The sequence below is a fragment of the Leucoraja erinacea genome, chromosome 18, assembly GCF_028641065.1.
Source record: "Leucoraja erinacea ecotype New England chromosome 18, Leri_hhj_1, whole genome shotgun sequence".
Lineage (NCBI taxonomy): Eukaryota > Metazoa > Chordata > Chondrichthyes > Rajiformes > Rajidae > Leucoraja > Leucoraja erinaceus.
In genome coordinates, this window is record NC_073394.1 from 2,974,879 (window position 1) to 2,996,928 (window position 22,050).

At 42.2% G+C, this 22,050-nt stretch overlaps 1 protein-coding gene across 6 annotated transcripts in view; it reads right to left on the reverse strand.

The window, feature by feature from the left end:
* The window catches only part of LOC129705567 (growth arrest-specific protein 2), a 98,136-nt gene that overhangs the window by 41,911 nt on the left and 34,175 nt on the right, over nucleotides 1–22,050 (reverse strand). For all 6 annotated transcript variants that reach the window (XM_055649158.1, XM_055649162.1, XM_055649159.1 and 3 more), the window contains 2 exons: nucleotides 19,163–19,284; nucleotides 1,448–1,589 (listed from right to left, as the gene is read on the reverse strand). In XM_055649158.1, coding sequence (XP_055505133.1) covers nucleotides 1,448–1,589; nucleotides 19,163–19,284 — 264 coding nt within the window. The remainder of the gene's footprint in view (nucleotides 1–1,447; nucleotides 1,590–19,162; nucleotides 19,285–22,050) is intronic.

The window sequence follows — 22,050 nt, forward strand, 5'->3', positions numbered from 1 at the left end:
GAATTGCATCCAAATTACCAACTAACAGTGAACCTTTGATTAATTCTGACGTAACCAAATACCTAATATTAACTGTTTAAGAAGGAACTGCAGATGCTGGAAAATCGAAGGTAAACAAAAGTGCTGGAGAAACTCAGCGGGTGCAGCAGTATCTATGGAGCGAAGGAAATAGGCAACGTGTCGGGCCAAAACGTTGCCTATTTCCTTCGCTCCATAGATGCTGCTGCACCCGCTGAGTTTCTCCAGCACTTTTGTCTACCTAATATTAACTCTTCACTTTAGACTTTAGAGATACAGCATGGAAACAGGTCCTTGGGCCCACCGGGTCCGCGCTGACCATCGATCACCCCGTACATTAGCACTATCCTACACACTAGGGACAATTTACAATTTACAGAAGCCAATTAACCTACACACCTGCACGTCTTTGGGGTGTGGGAGGAAACTGGAGCACCCGCGGTCACAGGGAGAACGTACAAACTCCGTACAGACAGCACCCGGAGTCAGAATCCAACACGGGTCACTGGCACTGTAAAGCAGCAACTCTACCGCTGTGCCACCATGCCACTTTCAGTGCAGGGGATTAAAGGGGATTATTAATTCCTTTAGTTTTCTAATCAAAGAATACCTTTAACTAAAAAAAAAAATCATGCAGACATTTATTTGTGGAATTGAAGAACTTTAACGCACATTTGTTTCACATGAGCTGATGAGAAACAGATATGAATGTTGTATTATATGCAGCAACTAACAAAAGATAATGGTTCATGAATGGAATTGTTACTGAGTTCAACCGAAAGACAATTACAACACTGGGGATACGATATAATGATATCACAAGACAGCACTCTAACACTGACTGAGGTGCAACCTTTATAAAAATTCCTGCTTCAGTTCTTCTTTGTCATACAATGAGGAAGGTTCTTCCCACTGCTGGCACGTCCTAAAAAAAGCAATATTTGAGCCAACAGTGTCAAAAGCACAGATTGTAATCTTTGATAACATTTCTCTGGAGATCACCAGCAACAGCTTTATTTGCATGAAAGAATGTCAGGGAAAAAAACAGCGATAAGTATATCAAGCTGTCAGTTGGAAATAATAGTGCAAAACAGTGCCATTAACACACAGAAATTGCATATCAGTTACATGAAAGATAAGCACTGCAGTCAGTCTTCTTCAAGTGACCTTTTGTCTTTCTCAGAAAGGAGGTCACTCAACTGCGTACAAAGGCTCACTTATTCCCCAGACACTACAGATGGTGCATTCATCAAACTAAATAGGGCTTTTCAAAATCAAGTCAGGGTACCAATGCAGCCCAAGGAGAAAAACGCTTCGTATTGTGGATATCGTCCAAATGCTTTCTTTAACGCAACCCATGTGACAGATAATCCCCAACCAAAAAAACTAAAATAAATAAAAATATATATAGACGTGTTTGACTACGTACCCAAACCTTCGGATTCAAAAAGGCAAGTATCATCCACTCCCACTTCCCGACACCAGGAGAGGAAGTTGGCAGTGTTGTCACGGGCAAAGAATGAACCTGGAGGGGCATTTGCTCGACAAGGAATCTTCTTCAGAAGCAGTCTCTGCAAATACAAACATGATATCAATTGAGTAAAAGATATCTTAAGCTTTTTTTTAACAATTGTTGTCACACTTATCATTTCATATTTCCACAATGTCAATTCTTGTATCCGAAATAATAATGGAAAAGTCTCGACCCAAAACGTCACCCATTCCTTCTCTCCGGAGATGCTGCCTGTCCCGCTGAGTAACTCCAGCTTTTTGTGTCCATCGATGGGATCTATCCACATTGACTGGATTCTGATTGCCTTATGGTTTACTGCAGTTCATCAATGCTCATAACTTGTTTCATGGCGGTAAAATCTCAAATCCTGTCATTTAATTCTTCAGGAATCAATCTTACAGCATCCAAACAGAGTGTTAACAAAAATAAAGGCAAATAAAAGCAAGTTTTAAAATACAGTTAGTATTATATATACACCATAGTATGATTCTACTGTTGGAAGACTGTTTTGATATCTTCTGTTTTGATCGGGGATACCTAGAACACACGGGAACAGCAGCGGTGCAGGGAGGTGGTTAATCACAAACCTTCTCAAGACCAAGCAAGGATATGTGATAAATGTTGACCATGCCAATAACAGCACGACCCTGTATACAAACTAAAAAACAATCCGTTAAAAGGAGATCTGAAGAAGGGTCCCAAACCGAAATGTCGCCTATACGTAGGTTCATATGTGAGGAGCAGAATTATGCCATTTGGTCCATCAAGTCTACTCCGACATTCAATCATGGATGATCTAACTCTCCCTCTTAACCCCATTCTCCTGCCTTCTCCCCATAACCCCTGATACATGTACTAATCAAGAATCTATCTATCTCTGCCCTAAAAATATTCATTGACTTGGCCTCCACAGCCTTCTGTGGTAATGAATATTCACATTCTCCGGAGATGCCGCCTGACCCGCTGATTCACTCAAGCTCTTTGTGTCTCATTTACTTAAGGCCTTGGTTTTCTTGAAGCCTAAGCTTTTTAATGTATAACCTCAAACCTGCGACATTGTATGGTGAACTTGAGTTATGAAGTCTACTTCATTTTCAACATTTGCATCAGTACAATGCTTACAGCTGCACTCTATCAATATGTTTCTAAAGTATTTTTTTATTTCCTGGCTAGTATTCTCTCTTTAATTTAAAAAGAGGGGCGATTTTATTGGAAGTAAAATTTACATTGAGGGCTTTCAGAGATAATGCCTGCAGAGGAAGTGAGAAAAATGATAGCAGACTTATTGTATTGCTGCTTTTGCACTTATGTTACAAGAACATTAAAAAAAAATTCTATTAATGCAAAGAAAAAAAAATTGGCCGAGGAAAAGATTATGACAGGAGATCACAATCAAAAGGTTGGATAGGAAAAGGCTATCAAGCCTGTGTGGTGGTGATGAGAGAATTACACATCCTGAACCAAACCATGTGTAGGAAAGAACTGCAGATGCTGGTTTAAATCAAAGGTAGACACAACATGCTGGAGTAACTCAGCGTGACATTGAACTAAACCATTTTGGATTCAGCCAGCATCCTGGTTACATCATTCATATTTATACCTGCCAGTACTGTACACTGTGGGTGGCTAAATTGTAATCACGTATTGTCTTTTTGCTGACTTGTTAGCACGCAACAAGCGCTCTTCACTGTACCTCAGCACACGTGACAATAAACAAAACTGTACTGTAAACCTTATCCTAATTTAAAATTCTCCATTTTCTGGATGTGGAAGACCAAACAAGCTGGCCCTTCACACCAGAGAGATGTACTGTAAAAAGGCAGAGTGGCCTCTGTGCTTCATATCTTGAAGCCTTGTCCCCAAATCCTGTAACAACCAAATCACCGTCAAAGTTTTATGAACTGTTTTCGACTATCTGGAAGTCGTCGATTGTTAATAGGCAGAGATTGTCAGAACCATTCAAGCATCGTAAATAATTTAAGGAATAAAAAAAAGTTTAAAAAAAAAATCTAGGACATTTGATATTTTACACGTGATCCATTTAAGTACAAATTTCTATACTAACAGCAGGCAAATTGATAAGTAGTTCGCATCCCTTGGTCTCTGGACATCCTAGACAGAGATGACCTTATCTTCAGTCCATTCTATTCTTTCCTATCTTCCTAAATGTTATTTAAGCCAGCGAAATATTCTTCCTCATGATGAGTTCATTTCATCCCTCAGTCATTAAGCGAGCCTCAGTGTCCATTAGAAGTCTGATTTCATGAGTTCTCAGGATCAAAGATGTCACAGCCATTGAAGGTGATGCTAGGTGACTCTTCCTTCCCCCCCATCTGCCCCCCCCCCCTATCCTCTACTATCCCCCGTCACTTTAGCAGGTCCTGTTAGATCAGTCATTAATGACCGTTACCTCCCTCACACACATCATCTTCATCCTTTCTCATCTAAATATCCTTGTGGATCTCTAATCTTTTGAACAATTGTTCACATCACTGGGTCTTTGGCAACTCAATGGCCAATGCCCTCTCCCTCTCCCTCTGGCTTCTCTTTGCTTTAAACATTTCTAAGTAGGCAAACATAGGATTTATTGCACCAATAGTTACTGCAGAGATAAAGCCAATTCCCGACCCGACCAAAGGCCCCAACCAGGGGTGAACATTAAGAACAACAGAGGAAGAGGACTGATTTTGGTGCCTTCCCTCACAGTGGGAAACTTTGATTCTGTTGTGTGGGGATGTTTTGTGTTGGACTCTACCGTGTGTTGTGTACTTTATTTTAATTGTATGGCTGTATGGTGAACACACATTTCACTGTGCCAACTGGTATATGTGACAAATAAATAGTATCTTGTAATTCAAGACAAAGGCATTCACATAACATCTGCATTCTCAAACATCCCCTCAGGCAAATAGAAAACCAAAGACCCTTTTCACAGTTAACAAAACAAAACAGTTAACACAAACAAAAACATCAATACATCTAAAGATGTACAATCCTTAACTAATTTAGCAAAGCAGCCCATCTTGCCTTATGATTCTAATTTTATAAATACACAAATAAAAGTGGTTTGTTGGTATGAATGCTATCATCTGCCTAAGATGCAAGTCACTGAACATAACCTTGTGATGTGTGTGTGTAAACAAGAATCAAAGGCCATAATTATAGCTTAATATTGCTATCAAAACAAGTTTTTCAAGAATCTGGGATATATTAACGTCAGGCACAGTGACGAATGTTAGCATTTACACAATATATGTTCATTTAATAAAGAAGAATATACAAACCAAATAACCACCATAATACCAAAATGTGGAGGATTTTAAATTAGGATATTGTTTACAGTATAGTTTAGATAAGTTTATTGTCACATGTGCCAAGGTACAGTGAAAAGCTCTTGTTGCATGCCAACCAGTCAGCGGAAAGACAATACATGATTACAATCGAGCCATCCACAGTGTACAGATACATGATAAAGGGAATGACATTTAGTGCAAGATTAAGTCCAACAGTAGCAACTTCTACGGGAATATATTAAATCAGAAGGGAGCAAATGCTCCGATAATTTAAATGTTTTTAAACCAGCTCCAGTACAGTCCACCTCCTCCTCCACGTCTACAGATTTTGGCCGAGGATGTGGCCTTGTCCGTGTCAGAAAGACTGGGCAACCCATTTTACTGGGCATCTGGTCTCTGTCGGCAGTTGCCAACCCAAGTTCCCAGTTGCTTGTCAATTTCAATTCCACTTTCCAATCCCACGTGACCTGTCCATCCCCAGCATTCTCCACTGCCAGGGTGAACCCCAATGTAAACTGAAGAAGCAACACCTCATATTCCGCCAGGGTAGTCTACAACCCAATGGTTTGAACATTGAAGTCTTCTTATTTTCAGCAACCCTCTTCTTAGGGATGTTTGTTTGTTCGTTTCACATAACCTTCCCTTTCCTTCCAATATGGCCCAAACTGGAAAATAGCTCTTGATTGGACAGCCTTCTTGGCCGTCATAGATATTTAGGTTGTCGGGCCGGTTTCCATGCTGCGTATCTTTATGGCTCAACGGTTATAGAGTCAGAATATCAGTCATACATGTTATTGGCATTTACGGTCAGCCAGCAATGCAAAAGGGGTCAAGGAAAGAGCGTTCATGTCGTGGCCATGTTTCCACCAATCTTGCCACCACCACGCACAAGAAGCGCAAGACAGACAGCTCTGGCTGAACAACTTCTAATCTTAGAATTGGCTTCAACCATGACCTGGGTTAGACCAACGTCTCAGGCTTAACCAAGTGTCAATATTGCCAATAACTTTGAAGGCTGTTGAATCTCTCTGATATTCAGAACCCTTCAAAACATTCAAAATCTATTAAAATTCAATTGACCATTTAATATTTAAAAGTTAAGTAGTTTTAAAAAATCATTAACAAATTATAAACCTTTTAAACAAACCTAATTCTTTAAGGAAGGTAGACAAAAAATGTGTATTACGTCATAAGTTTATAGTGATAGGAGCAGAATTAGGCCATTTGGCCCATCAGGTCAACTCCGCCATTCAATCATGCCCAATCTATCTCTCCCTCCTAACCCCATTCTCCTGCCTCCACCCCATAACCCCGGACACCCGTACTAATCAAGTACACAAGTTCCTCAAGATGTTCTTCATTCAGATGAAAGGGCTCAGTGTCTGTGCATAGATGCAGATGCCCCAGTGTAACTACTGGAGAATTAAAGCCCTGTCCCACGGTGCGAGTTCATTCCAAGAGCTCTCCCGAGTTTAAAAAAAAAATCAAACTCGTGGTAAGCACGGAGAATGAATGGAGCAGGAACGTCGGAGCTCTGGGACGTCTCTCAGCGCTAACGGCAGGTACTCGGGAAGACTCGCTAACGGCAGGTAAGCACGGGAAGACTCATGAAGATTTTTCAACATTTTGAAAAATGTCCATGAGAGCCCCGAGTACCGACGAGTGGCCATTATCGTAAATCTCTGAGTTCGAATCAGGGCAAACTCGGGAGAGCTCTTGGAATGAACTCGTACCGTGGGACAGGGGTATCACAGAGAGCTCACTGGACTATGACATTCCCATTGTTGGAACCCAGTCAGGAAATCACCAATGAAGAATGGCCAGCAAGTTCAGAAAGTCTGAGTGCAGACTTTCAACATTTCACATCGATATCCAGCCAATTTCTTTAAACTGAGAATGCTCAACTAATACTACAACAATATCACATTATGCAGGCTAATAAAAGAGATATTGTATCCACGTTCAACTTGATTTATTCATGACCTTATGATATTCACACACCAAATGCCACTGGAAGAAAGATACAGAAAAAAATTAATTTGAATTTCCATTGGAACGGTGAAATCAGAATATTGTAAAGAATGATCAAATCTATCTGTGGCAATGACATCTTTGTAGGCTTTTAATTTTCAAATATCAACTCTTTGTAGAGTGACGGAATCACATTCCATATTTGGTAAATGGACACTGGGTTAAACCAGGCCAGCTCCATTTTAGCAATTAAACAGTGTCAGTATGGGGAAGTTTTCTATTCACCAAGACTATCTGCTTCTTGGCACAAGCACAATCACATAGCCAGCAAATTATACTGGTATGCAACGGAAATAGGTAGATGGGTATCACTGAATTACTCACTGGTATTCCTTAGTTCTCTACAACTTTGATTACAACTTTAATAGCAATGTCTAAGCCATCTCTTTGGTGTTCCATGGTTCTTCTGAAGTTAAAGTGCAGGCATGGGACATGATTATTGAATTACATTTAATAAATCCACAATATTAGCAATTTATACAGAGCAAAAATATCAAATAGCTTTAAAATACACTTCCAGAAAGATGTGGTCATTTTGTTGGCATGCAACCAAGCTCGTTGTATAACAAAAGTTGAAACTGTCATCCAGTATAATCTCACATGGTTTAATCTTTTTTATACACCTCTGTTGGTTTAAGAAAACATTTAGAGCAAATCATCTTCTCTTTCAGATAGAAGAATTCTTGTGAGTAATGGGAATCTTGCCTGCTCTGAAAGTCCAACTAAAATGCTGCCTCTTATTGATGTCCAGTATTAATAGACCAATGTCTAAGAAGGAACTGCAGATGCTGGTTTAATTCAAATTTAGACACAAAATACTGGAGTAACTCAGCGGGACCGGCAGCATCTCTGGAGAGAAGGAACGGGTGACGTTTCGGGTCTGACTCTCGACCTGAAACATCACCCGTTCCTGCTCTCCAGAAATGCTGCTTGTCCCACTGAGTTACTCCAGCATTTTGTGTCTATCTTCAGTTTAAACCAGCATCTGCATTTCCTTCTAGAAACTAATCTGTGGTTGGTGATCCCTGTAAATAGCAACTGTGGGGAAGGGTCTTTTCCTGCTACCAAGCACGCGTTCAGCTGTGTGAAGAGTGACATTTGCTGAAACGTTGACGTCCAATCTGCCAACACTAACATCAGATCAGTGTTAGACTGTTCTGCCTTCTCTAATTGAGAGGGTGCATTACTTTTCTCACAAGGATGGCATTCACCATAATGTGTGCCACAGGTGTATGTAAGTCATTCTGTCATCGTTGAGGCATCTTAAGGTAAATGTCTAATTGAGGACAATAAAACAAAAAGACTAATTAGAAAACACTACACAGTTGTGAACTCCTAATAAAGTATTCTCTGAGCAGCCAACATTCCACCAACCAAAGTGTTGTATTTTCAAACCTCTTTTTCATTATTTTTTACCATTCCAATCAAATCTCCCTAACTTGTATCCAACTATCATTTGGCAACTTTATCCCACCCCCACTTCCTTTTATTAACTTTCTCCTCCCAACTACAATCGATCTGAAGAAAGGCCCCGATCCAAAACATTGTCTGTCCATTTCCTCCATAGATGCTGTTTGACCCGCTGAACTGAAGAAGTGTTCCGACCCGAAACGTCACCCATCCATGTTCCCCAGAGATGCTGCCTGACCAGCTGAGTTACTCCTGCATTTTGTGTCTACTCCATCTACATGCTGCCTCGGGAAAGCCACCAGCAAAATCAAGGACCAGTCTCACCCCAGTCACTCCATCATTAACCCTCTCCAATCAGGCAAGAGGTAAGGAAGTTTAAAAATGCACAACTCCAGATTCAGGGACAGTTTCTACCCAGATATTATCAGCCAACTGAACTGTCCTCTCGACAACTAGAGAGTGGTCCTGACCTTCCATCTAACTCAGGACACCTTTGAGCTATCTTTAATTCGACTTTATCTTACACAAATTGTTTTACCCATCATCCGCTATCTGTACACGGTGGACAATTTGATTGTATCATGTATAGTCTTTCCTTTGACTGGGTAGCATGCAACAAAAAGCTCTTTACTGTACCTCGGTACATGTGACAGTAATGAACTAAAACTAAACTGTACTCCAGTGTTGTGTTTTGCATCTGCAGTTCCTTGTCTCTCTATATTTTAGATTCATTTTTCTTGTGCAGGCCTTAAGGAAATGTCAAAGATTTTTAATATTGGAGTCACAAAAGAATTGCAGCAACATTTCCAAAAATAATAAAAGTAGAACTTTAAATGTTCTTCAGTGTGTACTTATAAGCACAGATGTGTGAATGCATCGAGACTAGAAATTGTATTTCACATAAAAAAAGTATCCACTAAAGTAGTTCTCTACGCTGGCCCCAGGGCATTTTGTACATTCTGCTGACGTACGTGCCATTGGAGAAATCAGTTGCATTTGTTTCTCCAAACTGTAAGCATCAAGTGATTTCATGAGTGCCCCACATCTGCAGAAGTCAACCACTGCTGAAAGAATTGCTGCCTCCATTTGCTAAAGGGAACGTGATCAGTGCATCCAAACACCCTTTGTGTATCACTGTTTGTGGTGGGAACCAAAGCACGAATTATGATAGTAAACATGACGCCAGGCACCCTAATTCGCAGCTGGAGACATCAGCACCATAATAATTTCCACTAGTGGGAGAGTCTTGGATCAGAGGTCATGGCCTCCGAATTAAAGGATGTTCCTTTAGGAATATCTTTAGTCAGAGGGTGGTGGAACTGTGGAATTCATTCTGTGCAATCTGTGCAAGCACTAGCAGGTAGAGATCATGGATGGTGTATCCAGGCAGCTGGCGGAATCCAAAATAGTCTAGCTCAAAGATACTAGAGGAGCTATCTAGTATCTTTGGTCTAGCTCAGGATGTGTAGTTCTCTCACCACCGCCACACGCTTGAAAGCCTTTTTATATCCAATCTTTTGATTGTTACCCCCCTGGCCTAATCTTTTCCTCAGCCAATTTTTTTCCTTTGTATTAATACAATATATTGTTTTAAGTTCTTGCAATATAACAGCAAAATCAGCACTGCAATAAGTCTGTTGTCATTTTTTCACTGTAGGCATTATCTCTAAAAGCCCACAATATAAATTTGACTTCCCAGAAAATCGTCTCTCTTTTTAAATTGAAGAGAGAATACTGGCCAGGAAATAAAAATACTTTGGAAACATATTGATTGAGTGCAGCTGGATGCGACTGTGGAAAATGAAGTAGACTACACAACCGGAGTTCACCACACTATGTCACAGACTGGAGGTAAAACATCAAAAAGCTTTAAGAAAACCAAGGCCTTAAGTGAATAAGACACAAGGAGCTCGAGTAAATCAACGGGTCAGGCGGCATCTCCGGAGAATGTTGATATTCATCGCCACAGGTGGCTGTGGAGGCCAGGTCTACGGATATTTTTAAGGCAGAGAAAGATAGATTCTTGATTAGGACGGGTACCGGGGATTATGGGGAGATGGCAAGAGAATGGGTTTAGGAAGGACGGTTAGATCAGCCATGATTCAATGATGGAGTGGATGATGGTTTGGATGGCCTAATTCTGCTCCTATCACTTATGGACTTATAATCTGCATCTCAGAGTTTCCAAAGAGATAGTATTGAGATAATGTATGCACGTCATCGTGGCCTGATGTGGCAGTCTCAATGTGCAGGAACGCAAGAGGCTGTAGTAAGTGGTTGATTCAGCCAGGTCCGTGGCAAGCCCATCATCAAAAGCATCTCCTTGCGGCGCTGCCTATCCAAGGATCGCCGTAGGTGCTGTCTATCCAAGGATCGCCACCATCTGAGCAAGGCTGTCTATCTTGCTGCAACACGTATTGGGTACGTGGGAGGAAAGCAAAGCACCCGGAGCAACATTTGAGGCCACGGGGAAAACGGGAAAACTCACTCAGGCAGGACCCGAGGATAGGACTGGTGCATGGAGGCAGGGGTTCTACTAGCTGCACCATTGTGCTACATATACTGTTTAAGAAGGAACTGCAGATGCTGGAAAATCGAAGGTACACAAAAATGCTGGAGAAACTAAGCGGGTGCAGCAGCATCTATGGAGCGAAGGAAATAGGCAACGTTTCGGGCCAAAACCCTTCTTCAGTTCTAGATGCTGCTGCACCCGCTGAGTTTCTCCAGCACTTTTGTCTACCTGCTACATATACAGTACGTGTATGCAAGATTTCCAAAGGTAAGTGCAGTATGAAGAATGATAAGAATGCAGGGAGACAATATAGGCAAGTTGAGTGAGAGAGCTTAACAAGGCAGATGAGTTAACGTGGAAGAGGATTAGGTTATCCTCTTGGGGAATGCAGCACAAATACTGCAAAAGTAGTTTTCAAAATGTTAATCTTCAAAGAGACCAGTGTCCCCTTGTACACATGTCAATGGATGCTAACATGTATTCCATGTAATATTCCATGTAATACCATGTATTGCAGTTATTAGTCTATTGTAATTTTTATTATTGGTTGTATATTATTGTGTTTACGGGCCTGTTAAGAGGCAGCAAATAACAATTTCACTATTCTGTGGTCGATACGGTGCTGGCTCGAAGGGTCGAATGGCTATGAAACTGTATTTTGGATAACACAACACAAATTCCCCTATACGATACCTAATCACCGCGGGTTCGATCCTTGTATCTGCCTGGCCAAGCCCGTCTAGCCTCATGCAAGCAGAGACACTCCAAAAGGTCACGCAGTCCCAAGCGCTCTTCCAGAAGATCGACAATGGACCTCGTGGAGGCTGCCTTTTATAGGTCCCCCAACCTTGTGGGGCCGAACTACATGGAGGTAGTCTCTGTACAGTCCAATAACACATATCGATTACAACAGTACATGACAGACAGTTCCCCGAGCCAATAAAATAGTAACTAATGCATGTATCTGGTAAGGCTTCAAGAAGGAAGCTAACAGATGAATAATGCAACATGTGCCTTGGGATTCAAACAACTCAGACAAGGCTTAACATTTCAACCAATCAACAACTACAGAATAACTGTCTCACAACATTATTTACAATATGTATACTTGGTTTGCATTGATCCAATTAGCTCTATGCATTTCACACTTCATTATAAGAACTCTGCAGATGTCATATTCTTTCTCTGCAGCACTTATCTGGGCCAGAGACATGCTGGCACCATTCAGCAGCTTGTCTCAGCTCTGCAAAGGCACATTAACTTGACCAAAATGGCCCAGCAGCACATAAGCCCTTACTCAATTTTAATGCCATGGCTGCTCCAATTTAGCCAGGATTAACAAACCTAAAACGCCTTTTGTCCATTTCCCAACACAGTCGCTGCCTGACACACTGAGTTCCTCCATGACTTTGTTTTCTCTTCATATAATTATACCAGGAGGCCACACCTGCACTATTTTGTATACTTCAGTCTTTTTTTTCTTAAATGAAGACAGACAAAAGAGATTCACCAGATTGGTTCCTGAGATGGCAGGTTCTCATAAGCATTGACAACAATTAGCCAAGACCCCTGGTCTTTCGTTCAATAAATGACCATATTTAAACAATCAAAATGTTTGGAGGACTTGACAGGGTAGTTTTGGGGATGATTTTTGTTTGTTGTCTAAGGTGATAGCCATCTCATAATAGGGGATAGCCTTGTTGGTGGTGAATTTTTGGAATTATTCACCCAAGATTTTGGAGAATCAGTCATATTTGCATTCAAAACCAAAATCAATAGTTTGGTGGATATGAACAGAATTAGGTATTATGCGGGATGGAGAAATAAAATAGTGATTGGAGAAGATTAGCCTTGACCTCAAGGAACAGAATCAATACTTTCTGAAGAAGGGTTTCGACCCGAAAAGTCACCCATTCCTTCTCTCCAGAGATGTCCCGCTGAGTTACTCCAACATTTTGTGTTTACCAGCATCTGCAGTTTTTTCCTACATACTTTGAGTTCCTACTTCACATGCTCTTCTGCTCATGGAGGAGGTAGACAATTACATAAATATATCATAGTTGTCTGACACCCCAGGAGATCTCCACATTGGAAACGTCTAAAAAGCGGTCAAACAAAGTAAAGTCTGGAGTAGTGCCTGAGAGTCTGTTCTCAGTGTCATAGCAAGTTTATAGACCTGGCAGATCCAGTCAAGATCAATGCAGACGGCAACAAATCCATCTGCCATCACTAGCACTACTACTTCTACAGATACTGGTACTTCAACACAGTAAGACACAACTGTCAATTCATGACACATAATTTGTAATACACTCACTCACACTTTCCCCTTTCTGGCAGGGGCAGATTGTGTGCACCTACTATTCACAGTAGCAAACGTAAGGGAACTGTCTCTGCCTAGAAACGCAGCTAGATGGAGGAAAGAGGAATCCAAATTTCCACAGGTCTTTGCAGTTTGACTTTGTGAATAGTGGATAGTCAAATACTTGTGGGATAAATCGTGTTAAAATAGTTGATGGCAGTGGTCTCAATTTTCATTGCAACACAGGCTGAAACTATCCAAAAGCAGATTACTACAATCACCCGCAGTTGATCAACTCAGTCCCTCAGTTGGAACTAAGGTTGTCTCACTCTGTGTGACCAGAGCTGGCAGAGTTGGGTCAACAGAAGATTAGCAGGCCTTTAGTGCATGTTGGGATTTCAGACAGAGCCCCCCCTTTCATTCTCATTCATTGTCATTCTCTCCCTTCTTCTTCTACTCTGCCATTGCACAGCAGGCAAGAACTATGCCTGCAAGATGGCTGTATTCTGGGCTGCAAGTAGAAAATGATGATTACAATCAACATTAGCCATCGATATCTGCACCAGCAGAGTGGTACTGCAGATAGAGCTACTGTCTCACTGTGCCAGAGACCCAGGTTTGATGCTGACCTCTTTTGCTGTCTATGTGGAGTGTGCACATTCTCCCTGCGACCCGTATGGATTTCCTCTGGGTGCTCCGGTTTCCTCCCACATTCCAAAGACACGCGGTTTTCTAGATCTTCTAAATTGCCCCTAGTGTGTATGGAATGGATGCAAAAATGCGATCACATTGAACTAGTGGAGTGAATCCAGCATTCATTACGATCCTTCCAAGTGGTGACGCCTTCGAGTGTGGCAGCCTCGCCTGCAGCTGTTCGTCCTTCCATCCTTTTTTTTTTTAAATTTTTAGTCTGTCAAAAAGTTTTGTTTTGGAGGTCTCTTAGTTTTTTGTGGGGGATGTGGGGGGGGGGATGGGGGGGGGGGGGGGGGGGGGGGGGGGGGAAACTGTTGTTTTTCTCAGTCACTACCTGGTTGAGGATGAGTATTTCCTCCGAGGCTCATCTTCGCCCCCTCCTTGCGGCCTACCATCTGGATTGACGCGGCCTTTCCTGCCGGAGACCGGCCAGAGCTTCAGCTTCAGCGGCTGCGCGGCACCGATGTACCATCGCGGAGCTGGCGATACCTTACATGGGCGATACCTTACTCCGCTGTGGGGGGATGTTTTTATGTTTAATGTTAAATTCTAGTGCTGTGTTTATCTTATTTGTGTGCTGCATGGTAACTCAAATTTCACTGGACTCATTGGTATATGTGACAATAAATGTCCTTTGTTCTTTGAACTAGTGTGATCGGGCGATCGATGGCTGGCATGGACTCGGTGGGCCGAAGGGCCTGTTTCCATGCTGTATCTGGCAATCAATCCATATTTACGGCTGCAGTAGCCTATCCTCTCCATGTCAAACAGATTGATACAATTGTCTACAGTGGGTGCCTGTCAGTATTACCATTCAAATGTGCTATAACCATCACACCAAGCAAACTGACGTACAAAATTATATTACATTCAAATTTTTGTACAAATATGCACCTCTGCTGGGAAAAGGCAAATTGACTCTATTATGTTTTCAATTGTTTAGAGATCAGAATTGAATTTCACAAACCAGTTGAGAAAATCTCTTCGCCAGATGGTGAAGGCTAGATTCAGAAAGTAATGTCTTCACCACATGCAGGTTGCTGCCTGCCTTCGCAAAGCAGTGCTAAAAGCAAGGTGAGTGGGTTGGCCTAATTCTAAATGTCGGTAGAATATCAACGCACAAAGCAATGAAATAGCAACGTGGTGTAAAGTGTCTGTGCTTTAAGCCGCCGAATGCCAGAACACAGATTTAAGTCTGTCGTTCCTCATTCAGCATGTTTTAATTTCCGTCTTGCCAGCGCAGAGAGACAAAAAAAAAAGAGGCCGGTGTTTCCCCAAAAGGAAGAAAGAAAAGCAAGAGAAAAAAGCCGATTCCTCTGGCACGTTGCACAGGAAGCAACCAAGGGGGAGCATTTGCTAAGGTCTTGAATAAGATCACCTGCTTGGCGCCTTGCTTAAAGGGACACGCGTAACAGAAAGCCAAAAAGAGAAAGGTGGATAGAATATGTTGCAGTGTGGAGGAAGGAACTGCAGATGCTGGTTCATACAGAAAATAGACACGGTCTCGGGGCAGCCGAGGTTGAAGATGAAAGAGGGGGGCCGCTGCAAGGAACATAGCCAGTTCGATTAACTTTCTGAAACGTGGCGACTCCATGTATTGCCTCGGTGGGGTCTGCTGTACGAGTTTACCAGATTGTATGCAAAAACAAAGAATTTCACTGTACCCAGGTACATGTGACAATAAAGTATCATTGAAAATGCTGGTAGACAAAAATGCTGGAGAAGCTCAGCGGGTGAGGCAGCGGGTGGGGGCGCCCATCAGTCTGAAGAAGGGTCTCGACCTGAATCGTCGCCTTTTTACTTCGCTCCATAGATGCTGCCTCACCCGCTGAGTTTCTCCAGCATTTTTGTCTACCTTTGATTTTCCGGCACCTGCAGTTCCTTCTTAAACATTGAAAATGCTGGAGTAACTCAGCAGGTCAGGCAGCATCTCTGGAGAAAAAGGATATGGGGCATTTCGGTTTTAGAACCCTTCTTCAAGATATGTCACAATTAAGAAAAATGGGAAGTTAATCTAGATACAAATGCAAGTCTAATTATTCAGATGTTAATGAAAACATATTTTCCTTTCCCCATAAGTGTAATTCAAGCCCATAGGCAACAGAGCAGAAATTTAAAATACAAAATGTCATGAACAATGACATGTTGGGTTAACATATGATGAGCGTTTGATGGCACTGGGCCTGTACTCACTGGAGTTTAGAAGGATGAGGGAGGACCTCATTGAAACTTACCGAATAGTGAAAAGCTTGGATAGAGTGGATATGGAGAGGATTGTTTCGCTAGTGGGAGAATCTGGGACTAGAGGTCATAGCCTCAGAATTAAAGGGTGTTCTTTTATGAAGGGGATGATGAGGAATTTTTTTAGTCCGAGGGTGGTGAATCTGTGGAATTCTTTGCCACAGAAGGCTGTGGAGGCCAAGTCAATGGGGATTTTTAAGGCAGAGAAAGATAGATTCTTGATTAGTACGAGTGTCAGATGTTATGGGGAGAAGGCAGGAGAATGGGGTTAGGAGGGAGAAATAGATCAGCCATGATTGAATGGTGGAGCAGACTTGATGGGACGAATGGCCTAATTCTGCTCCTATCACTTCTGACCTTATGAACAATAATACCCAGTCTCACCACCAGTAACACTGACAGTGGGTTCTAATGCAGAGGGAACAATTTGCATTGGTGAGAATATTCTTCTGTCGCTTTACATCTGGCATCACTTCAATGATATCTGGCGGAGCAAAGATTAATGATGACAAGAGGCATTTTCCTGCACTATATCCCAAGCTAGGAGAGGTTTAACATTATCACCAGTCCCTAGAATCGTGGTGGTTTAATGTTACCCAGCCTTTAACCACTATATGTGTACACTGTACATAACTCAATACATTGAGTTGAACCAACAAGAGTTATAACATACTCTTCTTGCGTATAGGCGTGCACAGCCTAAAGTTGTAGGACAACTTGTTCTATTTGATCGTATTTGATTGTGCACACCAGGTTGATTGCATTTGTCGAAACAGGGTGGACCACGTGAAGGTTACAATCTCCCATCCCAACATAAATATAATAGTGAACCATAAAAATATATGATTGAAACATTTGGACTGTCGGAATATTTGATGAAATATTCATCTGGTAGCATTGCCTGAGATCTATGTCTGATATCTGCAATGTATAATCAAAACGGCTTTAAATTAATTATTTTGTCCTTGGTTATTAGCCTGTTGTCTGGCATGCTATACCCAAGGCACCGCACAGAACAATTAACTTGTATCATTGATCCTTATTTATATTAGTACCATTCCAATCACAAAAGTGATTTTGCTTTGGGACCACACTTGTTCCTAATTTAATGGAACTGGATTAGTTCGATTGTGTAATTTTCTCTGCACTACTTATCTGACAGTTTTGATGAAGGAATTTATTTTAACATTTACAAACCCACGTGCTTCATGGTTTTCTACTTTTACCTGTGATTAATACCAGCTCTTCCTTCTTACACTCCAAAGGGGAATGCACCAAATCATGTAATAACTATTGTGACAATGTTTGTACAGAATCTACCAGTGCAAGATCCTCAGAGTGTCCCATAAGCCAATTCTTGTGTCAAAAGTTATGACTATTGTAAAAGGCAGAGTACAATGTACGACAGATTACATTTTAGGTTGTAACGACGATGGGGTCTCAGCGGTGGTGAAGCCTTGCTGCGGAGGCGATGCCCCGCAGTCAACAGTCGACGAGTGCGTGGAGAACCACCGTGAGGGGGAGGGGAAGAACAATTGAGGACCCGGCATTGGGGGGGAACTGTTGTGGGGGGGGGGGGGGGGGGGGGGGGGGGGGGGGGGGGGGGGCCGGAACAAAAGGGGGAGCCAGCGTGTTTGTAACTGTGTCAGCACCATAGGTGCCAGCTATTTGTATACATTGTGTGTGCAAGCAAAGAATCTCACTGTGCTTAGTCCCATGTGACAATAAAGTATCCCTATGCCTTCCTATTTAGTGTTACCACAAACAAGAGCTGATTTTTACCATGAAACATTAACTCTGTTACTCTAACCAAAGCCGACCAGCTGGGTACTTCATGCATTTTCTGTTTTACGAAGAGCAGCGCATGATCAGGCCCTTCGGCCCGCAATGTCTGCGCTGAAAATGATGTCAAGTTGAACTAATTGCCTCTGTCTGCACGTGATCTACATCCCTCTATATCCATATGCTATCGAAAATCCTCTTAAGCACCACTATTGTATCTTCTTCCACCACAACCCCTGGCAGCACATTCCAGGCATCCATCATGCACTTTGTTGAAAAAATCAACTAGACCCGCACGTCTCCTTTAAACTTTCTCCCAGCTACCTTAAAGCTCTTGTCTTTGACATTTCGGCACGGAAAGAAAAAGTTCTGACTGTCAAGCCTGTCTATGCCTCTCATAATTTTATATATTTCTATCATGTCTTCCCTCAATCTCCAATGGTCCAGAGAGTTTATCCAACCTCTATTTATAGCTAATACCTTCTAATCCTGCAGCACACCGGTCCTCTACTTCTGCATCACATTCAAAGCCTCCACATCCTTCCTCTAATGGGATGACCAAAACTGCACACTATCTGCGCATAACCCAAATTAACCTGAGCTTCTTAAGCGATAAAGAATGCAATTGATTAGGAGATCATGATGCCTTAAAGGTCACAATAATATTAAGATCTTTTCATTTTTAATTATAATTATCAGCTGGTTAAAATCATCCACAAAGAAAATGCAAATGGTTACGAATGTCAGTGTTGGTGTTGATTTGACAATAGACAATAGGAGCAGGAGTAGGCCATTCGGCCCTTCGAGCCAGCATTGCCGTTCAATGTGATCATGGCTGATCATCAACAATCAGTACCCCATTCCTGCTTTCTCCCCATATCCCCCGACTCCAGTATCTTTAAAAGCCCTATCTAGCTCTCTCTTGAAAGTATCCAGAGAACCGGCCTCCACCGCCCTCTGAGGCAGAGAATTCCACAGACTCACAACTCTCTGAGTGAAGAAGTGTTTCCTTGTCTCCGTTCTAAATGGCTTACCCCTTATTCTTAAACTGTGGCCCCTAGTTCTGGACTCCCCCAACATCGGGAATTGAATTAGACAAAAATGCTGGAGAAACAGCAGGTGAGGCCGCATCTATGGAGCGAAGGAAATAGGCGACTTTTCGGGTCGAGACCCTTCTTCAAATTCGGGAATTAAATTGATTATTTTTCAATGCTATGTAACAAACACCCAATTGAAATTCAGATGAAACAAATCAATTCACTGGAACAAGTTTTCATTGCAAATAACACTAATTAACAAGACCTCACTGCCTTGCACGTTTAACAGTTAAAATGTAAAAGGATCATTAGCATGGCTTTCACAGATACCTTGGCAACTTTGTTTTCACTGTTGTTTTCTTTGAACTTTTCTTGCAATGTTTGGGCAAGTTGGCAGAGAAGTGCTCCGTTATCCAGCTTTCCCATAAAGCTTTCCGCAGTAATCTCTTTCCCTGTGTAAAATAAAAGCAAGATAATATAAGGTGGCAGGTACATTCTGTAACATGCCGATGTTTCAGGTGATTATAATACAGTGTGCAAGAAGGAACTACAGCTGGTTTAAACCGTAGACACAAAAAGCTGGAGTAACTCAGCGGGACAGGCAGCATCTCTGGAGAGAAGCTTCACAGATGCTGTTTGACCCGCTGAGCTGAAGAAGAGTTCCGACCCGAAACGTCACCCACCCATGTTCTCCAGAGATGCTGCCTGGCCCACTGAGTTACTTATCCTCTGATTATGATACAGATTTGATTATTTATATTGGGTCAAACTAATCCAGCAATTACACAGGGAAATGTTGACAAGTCACAGTGAACCCATCAGCATGTTCTCAACATCTGCCCATTTGATACCCCAGCCTTCAGCTTTATATCATTGGCACATTTACATATGGTTGGCTTGAGTGTGATCTCGTCCATCAGAAGAGTCATAATTGTTTAATACATTTTAATTCACATTTAATTATTGGTGGTATTGGTGACTCTCTCTAACTTCTACAGGTGCACAGTAGAGAGCATGCTGACCGGTTGCATCGTGGCTTGGTTCGGCAACTTGAGCGCCCTGGAGAGGAAAAGACTACAAAAATTAGTAAACACTGCCCATTCCATCATCGGCTCTGACCTTCCTTCCATCGAGGGGATCTATCGCAGTCACTGCCTCAAAAAGGCTGGCAGTATCATCAAAGACCCACACCATCCTGGCCACACACTCATCTCCCTGCTACCTTCAGGTAGAAGGTACAGGAGCCTGAAGACTGCAACGACCAGGTTCAGGAATCGCTACTTTCCCACAGCCATCAGGCTTTTAAACCTGGCTCGGACAAAACTCTGAACATTAATAACCCATTATCTGTTATTTGCACTTTATCAGTTTATTTATTCATGTGTGTATATATTTATATAATGGCATATGGATACATTGATCTGTTTTGTGGTCAATGCTTACTATGTTCTGTTGTGCTGAAACAAAGCAAGAATTTCATTGTCCTATCAGGGACACATGACAATAAATTCTCTTGAATCTTGAACTTTTCAATTCTGTTTCACTGTTTGGTTATGTTTCTACTTTCAGCATTAGGCTATTGGTATATAAAAAGACATATATTTAATATTGGTATAATTGATATAAAAGTACTCAGCTAAGCGGACTTGGCATCACCACCTCCCTCTGCAATTGGACACTGGATTTCCTCACCAACAGACCACAGTCTGTTAGGATCAACAACCTCACCTCCTCCACTCTAACACTGAACACCGGCGTGCCACAGGACTGTGTGCTCAGCCCTCTCCTCTACTCCCTCTTCACCCATGACTGCGTCCCTAAGTGTGGCTCCAACGCCATCATAAAATTTGCCGATGACACCACGGTGGTAGGACTGATCTGCGACAACAACGAATCAGCCTATAGGGAGGAGGTCCAGAACCTGGCAGCCTGGTGTGCCAACAATAACCTCGTCCTCAACTGTAAGAAGACAAAGGAAATCATTGTTGACTTCAGGAAGACCAGAGGTGGCAGACATACCCCCATTCACATAAATGGGACTGAGGTGGAGCGCGTCTCCAACTACAAATTCCTCGGGGTACATATCTCAGAGGATCTCTCCTGGTCCCTCAATACCACCAAACTGATCAAAAAGACGCAGCAGCGCCTTTACTTTCTGAGGAGGCTTAAGAAAGCTCACCTGTCCCCCCAGACCCTGTCCAACTTCTACCGCTGTACCATAGAAAGCATCCTGACCACCTGCTTCACGGTATGGTACAGCAGCTGCACCGCAGCGGACAGGAAGGCACTGCAACGGGTGGTGAAAACCGCTCAGCACATCATCGGTGCCTCGCTCCCTGCCATGGATGCCCTCCACCGCAAACGGTGTCTGAGACGGGCCGGGAAAATCATCAAGGACCTCTCTCACCCTAACCATGGGCTATTTGCCCTCCTCCCATCAGGGAGGCGGTACAGGAGCCTCAGGTCTCGCACAAGCAGGCTGAGGAACAGCTTTTTCAATAACACCATTATACTGCTGAACAGAGTCCCGTCTCTAGCTATCTTTAGACTCTCCCATTTGTATACATGTATTGCCTATGTGCCAGTTTAATTCATCCACAGGCCACACATTGTTAACCATGTTTTTATTTTTATTTGTATTTTTATTTTGTATTTTTATTTTTATTTCTACTATCTTGCACTATGACCAGACGCTAAACTGCATTTCGTTGTACCTGCAATGACAATAAAGTTGAATTGAATTGAATTGAATAATTAAAAGCCAATACCCACTGAAGGAAGCCAGAAGATGAAATTCAGATTATGGATTGCTGCCCAATTTGACAATGCCCATCTTGAAGTGCCCACCCACGGCACAGTGGAGCAGCAGTAGAATTGCTGCCTTACAGCTCCAGAGACCTGTCTGCAAGAAGTTTGTACTTTCTCCCCGTGAACTGCATGGGTTTTTTTCCGGGTGCTCTGGCTTCCTCCCACACTTCAAAGACATGCAGGTTTGTAGGCTAATTGGCTTGGTAAAATTGAAAATTGTGCCTCGTGTGTGTAGGTGAGTGTTAGTATGCGGTGGGCAGAAGAGCCTGTATCTGTGCTGTAATCTAAACTAAAAAGATAGAGGATTTTTTGGGGATATTTTGTAGAATATTTATTTGCTATATTTTGTTTAAAATCTATCATTTTTTAAGACTCTCTTTGTCATCATATGATTTCCCTTTGTAGTACTT